A 10063-nucleotide genomic window follows, 5' to 3' on the forward strand; every position below is an offset into this window, starting at 1 on the left:
TTCACATTACTGTCAGTAAATTAGACCTGCAAACATGCAAAGAATGGGAACAATCATTAAAAGCTGCCACAGAAATTCCTAAAATTACCATCTTATACAACTTTTTCGAAACGACATTTCGCACATTAGAATCGATCTCTGAGTTTACTGAGTGCATTCCTAAGCCACATTTTAAATCAAACAACTCGAAATCGTATCAATCCCAAAGAATGACTCAACATCGTCGAATAAATATGGCGACGATAAACGATGAAAATTGCCCCTGTTGTGGTAAGCGTCATTTTCTTTATAAGTGTTTCAAATTTCTTGCGATGCCCTCTGCCTCGAAGCTTGAATTTATCAACTCCAAGAAAGTATGTCGAAATTGTTTAAATGTTGGTCATTTCTCGAGAGACTGTAAAAGTACAAGTCGTTGTAAATCCTGCCACCTCGCTCATCATACGATTGTACACAACGATTATACCTCTCGCAATACCTCAAGTTTCTCCGATGTTTCTCATAGCAGGAACGATAATGCAGCTTCTACTTCCGCCGTTGAGAATTCTAATGTCAACTTGTCTCTATTGAATACCACAGTCATGCCTCATGTTCTGTTAGCAACCATTCGTGTATTAGTGAAAAGCGAATTTGGAAACTTCAAATTAAGGGCCATTTTGGATCAAGGAGCCCAAGCATCTTTGATAACGGAAAGTGCTTCCCAACTTTTGCGGCTTCAAAAATACAACACTTTAGCTCAGATCACAGGTGTAGGTGGAAAAACAGTAATGGTTAAAAAATATGTTAAGTTTGCTCTTGCCTCTCACTACGAATCAGGTCAAGCATATGTCATGCCTTCCCTAAATAATTATTGTGCTGGTCCTGTGGACAGACATAAATTGCCGTCTTTAACAGAATTTTCTCTAGCTGACCCTGAATTTGATAAAAATGATCCCATAGATTTACTTATTGGTGGTGATTTATACGGAGACATACTACTACCGCAACAAAAGAAATTCGAAAAAGGCATTTTTCTTCAACTTACCCATTTTGGATGGATTGTTTCTGGCCCTACCGCTGAAATCTCTTATGCGCATTCCGTCAATGTTAATTTATGTTCCATAGACACCCAACTTAAGGCATTTTGGGAACAAGAAGAGCTCATAGAAACAAGAAAAATGACCCACGAAGAAAAAGCATGTGAAGAGTTCTTTAAGAAAACTTGTTCTCGTGGCTCTGATGGAAGATATACCGTCGCATTGCCATTCATTTCTCAAATACTTGGCAAATCTTCCCCTGTATTTAGTCATAGTGACTTCAGCGCTTTAAAACGTTTAAAACAAGTGGAGAGTAAATTCGTTAAAAACCCCAAATTTGCCTCAGAATATAGGAATTTTATGGATGAATATGAATCGCTAGGACATATGGTCAATATTGGTCCCTATCCTCAATCCATTCATCCTTACGGATATTTTCTGCCCCATCATGGCGTTATTCGGGAATCAAGTTCCACGACAAAATTACGTGTGGTTTTTGATGGTAGCAGCAAAATCCCTCTTTCTCCTTCTTTAAATGAGGAACTGTTCCCCGGACCTGCTTTACAAAATGACTTGCCGACAATCATCAATCGCTGGCGTCGATTCAAAATTGGTTTCAGGTCAGATTTAGAAAAAATGTTCCGTCAGATAAGAGTCATAGAAAACCATCAACATTACCAGCAAATTTTGTGGCGAAATTCCGATTCTAACATTCACGTATATAAACTGCAAACCGTCACCTATGGTACCTCCTCGGCTCCGTATCTCTCAATAAGAGTTCTTCATCAATTGGCTCAAGATGAAAACAAAACTTTCCCAGAAGCTTGTAAGATTTTAAAATCTGATACTTATGTCGACGATATTATTTCTGGAGCTGACTCTGAGTCCGAAGCAATATTTTTGCAAAAACAGTTGGTCCAACTACTCTCTGCAGGAGGATTCAATTTACGTAAGTGGACTTCTAACTCTCCAGAGCTTATGTCCCACATACCAGAAGACTTCCGTGAAAAGTCAAATGTTTTTGATTTAAATGGACCAAACTTGGTAAAGGCCTTGGGCTTATGTTGGAATACTGACAAAGATACGTTTTCATTTGAGGTTAATTTTCCCATAAAACCTGACGTCACAAAAGCTAGTCTTCTCTCTGATGCCGCCAAATTATATGACCCTTTGGGATGGCTAGCACCTGTCACGATACAAGCGAAAATTTATTTCCAAAAGTTATGGCTCGAAGGCATCGATTGGAAAGATGATGTTTCTGATACAATGAAATTTAATTGGCACTCTTACTTAAAACGATTAAAAGGCATCGAAAATATTGCCATTCCACGCTGGTTAGGCAGTTTTAAAGAATGTCCAGTCGAGCTGCACGGATTTTGCGATGCATCTACTTCTGCTTTCGCAGCCGCGGTTTATATCAAAATTTTGAATGATAATGGAGAAGGTGTAGTAAACTTACTACAATCAAAAACAAAAGTTGCCCCCCTAAAGGTTTTGTCTATCCCGAAGTTAGAACTATGTGGAGCAACGCTTTTAACAAAACTCATGCATAAAGTACACGATATGCTGGATCTCAACATTACTAATGTTTATTACTGGACTGATAGTATTACCGTTTTGTGCTGGCTCAGAGGAGAGTCGTCCAGATGGAACGTTTTCGTTGGAAATCGAGTCGGTGAAGTCCAACGACATTCTAACATATCTCAATGGCGCTATATTTCAACTCATGACAACCCTGCTGACTGTGCTTCCCGTGGTATTACGTCTACTGAGTTAGTTCAACATCCTCTTTGGTGGTCTGGTCCTCTTTGGCTCTCTCATCCTCAAAATCTCTGGCCCAAACAACCAGACAACTCTTATGACACTAATCTGGAAAAGCGGAAATCACTTAACGTTCATTCTTCTACTGTGTCTAAATATCCGGATTTATTAACTGATTACTCTTCTCTTACTAAGTTAACTCGAGTCATGGCTTATATTTTGAGATTTCTTCAATACAAACCTGGTTCTAAAATCCGACATAAAGGCTTTCTTCGAGCGACGGAATTGAATAAGGCGCTACAAAAACTTGTTATTTTGTCTCAAGACGTCGATTTCCCCGAGGAACTACAAATATTAAAGAAAGGAGGAAGCATTTATCCAAGAAGCAAAATTGCCCAATTGTGTCCCTTTATTGACGACGATGGCGTACTACGTGTTGGAGGCAGATTGCAAAAAGCTAAGTTTCACTATGACTTTAAATATCCTATGTTATTGTCCAAACACAGTCCTTTATCTCTCTTAATATTTACAGATGCTCATAAGAAGACACTTCATGGAGGTCTCATCCAGATGCAAGCCTATGTCACTAGAAGGTTTTGGATATTATCTGCCCGAAATCTTGCTAAAAATGTCCAACGCCAATGTATTACGTGCTTTAAGTACAAGGCCAAATCCCTGCAGCAAATAATGGGCAATCTTCCGTCTGTGCGATTGCAACCCACAAGACCTTTTAAACATAGTGGTGTGGATTACGCTGGCCCAATAACCATTAAGCAATCAACGGCCAGGAATTCTGTCACGACAAAAGGATACATCTGTCTCTTCATATGTATGGTCACGAAAGCTCTTCACCTTGAAGCCGTAACAAGTCTTTCTACTGATGCTTTCATTGCTGCCTTCAGAAGGTTCACCTCACGACGAGGGATGTGTTCAGACCTTTACTCCGATTGTGGCACGAATTTCATTGGCTCTAATAAGGAACTTAAGATTCTACAAAGAAGAAATACAGAATCGCTACCGGAAGATTTGGCAAACCTACTAGCTGACAATGGCACAAATTGGCACTTTATTCCACCGGCTTCCCCAAATTTTGGAGGACTTTGGGAAGCTGGCGTCAAATCCACAAAACATCATTTAAAACGCATCATGGAGCATCGCATTCTTACTTACGAAGAATTAGCAACTCTGTTGGCTCAAATTGAAGGATGTCTCAATTCAAGACCGCTATGTCCTATTTCGCCTGACCCTTCAGATTTCGAAGCTCTAACTCCATCTCATTTTCTCGTTGGAGAACCGATTTTATGTGTCCCAGAAGAAAATCTGTTAAATTTCTCCATTGATAGACTTTCCCGGTGGAAAGTTGTCCAACTCCTTAAACAACAATTCTGGAAACGCTGGTCCTCAGAATATGTAAACCGTTTGCAGTCTCGCCCTAAATGGCTCAAACCTCAAAAGAATCTTGAAGTCGATGATCTTGTCATTATTTTCGATGAAAGATTGCCTCCAGGCCAGTGGCCGCTTGCCCGAATTATCGATGTTCATCCTGGTACTGATGGAAAAGTAAGAGTTGTCTCATTAAAGTCGAATGGAAACATCTACAAACGTCCTGTCTCCAAAGTCGCACTACTTCCTCTTCAAGACTATTTCAATCCCCCACAAGGCCAACATAAGAGTTGCTGTGAGCAGAGGCATAGCATGGTAATCTCTAAAACCAAATAAAACACCTCATCATTCATCATGGTCAAGAACAGTTGTTCTTTGTGCGGGGGAATATTGGAGCAAAAGTATTTTATTATTTTTATTCTAAGTCTTATTATTTCATTTATTATAATTAACTTATTATTTTTATTATAATTTACAATCCCTATTTGTCTGAACTGACATCCCTAATTACATTGTAAATTTTTCAACCGGCATCCCTATTTCTTTTCTAATTGCAATTTTTGGCAATTCCTCTTTTAATCGCATTCTTCGATTCAAGGTCAATATTTGTCTCAACATAAGCCGGACAATGATCTTTGCTGCCTCCGTTACGTTATGCTTTGTTGTTGTTGTTAATTTCTCTATTTACCCTAATGAGTGGAAATGTAAACAAAGCAATAGCGTCAGCAGAGACAGTAAATATGATCAATGCTGGCTCGTTATGTTGACGATTACAAATCTATTTTTAGTATTGTTCCTTTTCTCTGCCGTGCTGCATTAAATCGATCTAACGCTAACATAATTTTCTGCCTTGCTGCTAATACAAACAAAACGACCTAAGTCGCAAATTTTATAAATTAAAGTTTAAGAATATTAATAAGAATTATGTGTCCCATCAGGAGCAAAACTATTACCAAATTATATTTAATTATTTTTATATTTGATTAAATAAAATTGCCCCAGTGACAATAAATTTTAAAGAACATTTTATTGTGCTTTTTTTGCTCTGGCTCAAGCAGCCATTCTCCTACACCCCCATATAACGGTACCCCCCGATATTCGGTATTTTGCTGATTTTACCCACATTTTTGAACGGAATTGTCTGACAATCCACACAAGGAGTTCCTTGTGGGTAGTTTATACCTCGGCAGAGAATTGTCTATTTAGGTCCACGATATCGTATAGCCCCCATGTAACGGTACCCCCCGATATTCGGTATTTTGATGATTTTACCACATTTTTCAACGGAATTGTCTGAAAATCCACACAAGGAGTTCCTTGTGGGTACTTTATACCTCGGCAGAGAATTATTTATATAGGTCCACAATATCGTATAGCCCCCATATAACGGTACCCCCCGATATTCGGTATTTTGATGATTTTACCCACATTTTTGAACGGAATTGTCTGAAAATCCACACAAGGAGTTCCTTGTGGGTACTTTATACCTCGGCAGAGAATTATCTATATAGGTCGACAATATCGTATATCCCACATATAACGGTACCCCCCAATATTCGATATTTTGATGATTTTACCTACATTTTTAAACGGAATTGTCTGAAAATCCACACAAGGAGTTCCTTGTAGGTACTTTATACCTCGGCAGAGAATTGTCCATATAGGTCCACGATATCGTATAGCCCCCATGTAACGGTACCCACTGATATTCGGTATTTTGATGATTTTACCCACATTTTTCATAGGAATTGTCTGAAAATCCACACAAGGAGTTCCTTGTGGGTACTTTATACCTCGGCAGAGAATTATTTATATAGGTCCAAAATACCGTATAGCCCCCATATAACGGTACCCCCCCCGATATTCGGTATTTTGAAGATTTTACCCACATTTTTCATCGGAATTGTCTGAAAATCCACACAAGGAGTTCCTTGTGGGTACTTTATACCTCGGCAGAGAATTATCTATATAGATCCACGATATTGTATAGCCCTCATATAACGGTACCCCCGATATTCGGTATTTTGATGTTTTTAGCCATATTTTTCAACGGAATGGTCACAAGGGGTTCTTTGTACACAAGGGGTTCTTTGTGAGCACTTTACCCACCGACAGAGAATTCTCTATATAGGTTAACGATAACGTATAGCTCCCATATAACGGTACCCCACGATATTCGGTATTTTGATGATTTTAGCCACATTTTCCAATCGTATTGTCTGAAAATCCACACACGGAGTTCCTTGTGAGTACTTTACACGCAGACATAGATTTGTCTTTATAGGTCCACAATATCGTATATCCCCCCATATATCGGTACATTCCTATATTAGATATTTTAAAGAATTTTTATTGGATTTTATTTTTTTGAAAATTTTCTAATTCGTTCCAAATGGTGGAGGGTATTCAAAGTTCGGCCGGGCCGAACTTTTTTTTACTTGTTCTCTTTTTCTCCTTTGTAAATACTTTTTATACCCTCCACCATACTATGGAGGGTATATTAACTTTGTCATTCCGTTTGTAACTCCTCGAAATACTCATATCAGACCCAACAAAGTATATATATTCTTGATCAGCGTAAAATTCTAAGTCGATTTAGCGATGTCCGTCTGTCTGTCTGTTGTAATCACGCTAGCTTTCGAATGAATTGAGATAGATGGCTAAAATTTTGCACACATGTTTATTTTTCCAGTAGGCAGGTTAAGTTCGTAAATGGGCCATGTAGGTCCACGTTTTCATATAGCCCCCATATAACGGTACCTCCCTATATTCGGTATTTTGATGATTTTAGCGACATTATTCATCGGAATTGTTTCAAATTTGGTATTTGAAGTTCAAAATGGATACTACACCCTAAGACGGAAAATTGTCTGTTCAGATCCACGTCTTCGTATAGCCCCGATATAACGGTACCTCCCGATATTCGGTTTTTCGATGATTGTAGCGTCATTATTCACCGGAATTGTTTCAAATTTGGTATTTGAAGTTCAAAATGGATACTACACCCTAAGACAGAAAATTGTCTGTGCAGGTCCACGTCTTCATATAGCCCCCATATAACGGTACCTCCCTATATTCGGTATTTTGATGATTTTAGCGACATTATTCACCGGAATTGTTTCAAAATTGGTATTTGAAGTTCGTTATGGGAACTACAGTCTGTGACAGAAAATTGTCTGTGCGGGTCCAGGTCTTCGTATAGGCCCCATATATCAGTACCTCCCTATATTCGGTATTTTGACGATTTTAGGTACAATACCCACCGAAGTTGTTTGAGATGTGGTATTTGAAGTTCGTAATAGATGCTACAGTCTGTGACAGAAAATTGTCTATGCTGGTCCAGGTCTTCGCACAGCTCCAGTTTAACGGCAGCTCCTTATATACGACATTTTGATGATTGTAGCTACATTATTCGCCGTTTATTTCTAGTTTCGAATTTGCTTAATGGCTTATGACAAACAATGCCTATGTATGTCCACGTCGTATAGACCCCAATATAACGGCTATATTCGGTATTTTTAAAATTTTAACAGAATTTTTTAAGGATTTTATTTTTTAAAAATTTTCAAATTCGTTGCAAATGGTGGACGGTATTAAAAGTTCGGCCCGGCCGAACTCACTGCTTTTTGACTTGTTGTTATTCTTTTCTTGTAGTAGCCATATTCACTGGGTTAAAACGAGTGATAATTAGCGTTGTGTTGTATTGATACTTCTTGCTTTTTTCCCCTCTGCCTTGCCTAACTGTTGCTCAGCTGGGTAGAGGGGTGAAGTCTGAGGTTCTTGTTATTTTATATTAACAAATTAGTTGTTAATTTTTACACCCTCCACCATACTATGGAGGGTATATTAACTTTGTCATTCCGTTTGTAACTCCTCGAAATACTCATGTCAGACCCAACAAAGTATATATATTCTTGATCAGAGTAAAATTCTAAGTCGATTTAGCGATGTCCGTCTGTCTGTCTCTCTGTCTGTCCGTCTGTCTGTTGTAATCACGCTATCTTTCGAATGAATTGAGATAGATGGCTAAAAATTTGCACACATGTTTATTTTTCCAGTAGGCAGGTTAAATTCGTAAATGGGCCATGTAGGTCCACTTTTTCATATAGCCCCCATATAACGGTACCTCCCTATATTCGGTATTTTGATGATTTTAGCGACATTATTCACGGGAATTGTTTCAAATTTGGTATTTGAAGTTCAAAATGGATACTACACCCTAAAACGGAAAATTGTCTGTACAGGTCCACGTCTTCGTATAGCCCCCATATAACGGTACCACCCGATATTCGGTATTTTGATGATTTTAGCGACATTATTCATCGGAATTGTTTCAAATTTGGTATTTGAAGTTCAAAATGGATACTACACCCTAAGACAGAAAATTGTCTGTGCAGGTCCACGTCTTCATATAGCCCCCATATAACGGTACCTCCCTATATTCGGTATTTTGATGATTTTAGCGACATTATTCACCGGAATTGTTTCAAAATTGGTATTTGAAGTTCGTTATGTGAACTACAGTCTGTGACAGAAAATTGTCTGTGCGGGTCCAGGTCTTCGTATAGGCCCCATATATCAGTACCTCCCTATATTCGGTATTTTGACGATTTTAGGTACAATACCCTCCGAAATTGTTTGAGATGTGGTATTTGAAGTTCGTAATAGATGCTACAGCCTGTGACAGAAAATTGTCTATGCTGGTCCAGGTCTTCGCAAAGCTCCAATTTAAAGGCACCTCCTTATATACGATATTTTAATGATTTTAGCTACATTATTCACCGTTTATTTCAAGTTTCGAATTTGAATATGGTAATGGCTTATGACAAACAATGCCTATGTATGTCCACGTCGTATAGACCCCAATATAACGGCTATATTCGGTATTTTTAAAATGTTAACAGAATTTTTTAAGGATTTTATTTTTTAAAAATTTCCAAATTCGATGCAAATGGTGGAGGGTATTAAAAGTTCGGCCAGGCCAAACTTACTGCTTTTTAACTTGTTGTTATGTATTGAGTTTTTAGGATAACTTAGTCATAGGCTGTTTTTATGTTGCTGTATATTAATATAAGATTTTGGCCAGGTTGGCTTATGTATATTGAATTGTATGAAATAATTGAAATTTAAAAAATTCAAAACGGATCAAATTTAAACATCTTTAAGTAATCGATGCTGGACATACGCAGAGGAGTAAATCTCAAGCTCCGCCCGAAAGCCGTTTACCTAAAACAGCATAAAATTTAGAAACCCGAACAGAATGTACTGAATAGTGTACAGGAACTATAATATCACTTTGGCATTTTGAAAAGGTTGCAGTGTAAGCTATAATTTAGTAAATATTTTGTGGACTCCCAAAATGGGGCCCTTTTCAACATTCGGGGAATTTTTTAAATTAATACGGGTGAAAATCATTAAGTTTGGTACTACTCATGTGACCACTTGTTTGATAGGTATTTTCATTAGCTTTCAAACAATTTGTAGTTCCGTGTCTTGAACCTGGACATTTGAGGATGCATTTATTCCAATAGTCTATGGTAGAATCTGGTTGTCTCTTACATTATTTTTTTAAATACATTATGCGCCAATGCTCGTATTTACAAATTATGTACATTTATCATATTGTTTCTATTTCTATTTGTCACTTTTAGATCATTGTCTCCTACAAAATTTTTAATGTGCACCGACACAAAAACCCCTCTGCTAGTTTAATAAACAATTGCTAATTTTTTTTTTTAATTTTACTTGTTTTAACAATAGAATGTGCATACATGTTTACTGAACAAACGAAAATATATTACGCACTTTAAAAAAAGTTGATCTGAGAAATCGTCGAATTCCTATTTCGCGTTCGAATTGTTCAGCCTTCAGAGATCCATCAATGCTTTTAAAATGTTTATTAAAAA

The 10063-nt window shown here is 37.7% G+C and overlaps 1 protein-coding gene across 1 annotated transcript; it reads left to right on the plus strand.

The window, feature by feature from the left end:
- The first annotated feature begins 209 nt into the window (after positions 1 to 209).
- Positions 210 to 4493, plus strand: LOC131807096 (uncharacterized). The gene has a single exon (XM_059132107.1). It carries the CDS (start codon positions 210 to 212, stop codon positions 4491 to 4493), a length of 4284 nt encoding a protein of 1427 aa, XP_058988090.1.
- The last annotated feature ends 5570 nt before the right edge of the window (positions 4494 to 10063 follow it).

Source organism: Musca domestica, unplaced genomic scaffold (assembly GCF_030504385.1).
Source record: "Musca domestica strain aabys unplaced genomic scaffold, Musca_domestica.polishedcontigs.V.1.1 11, whole genome shotgun sequence".
Taxonomy (NCBI): Eukaryota; Metazoa; Arthropoda; class Insecta; order Diptera; family Muscidae; genus Musca; species Musca domestica.

Coding starts and splice junctions, on each gene's coding strand:
- LOC131807096 (XM_059132107.1), top strand. CDS start 210: ATGACTCAACATCGTCGAATAAATATGGCGACGATAAACGATGAAAAT.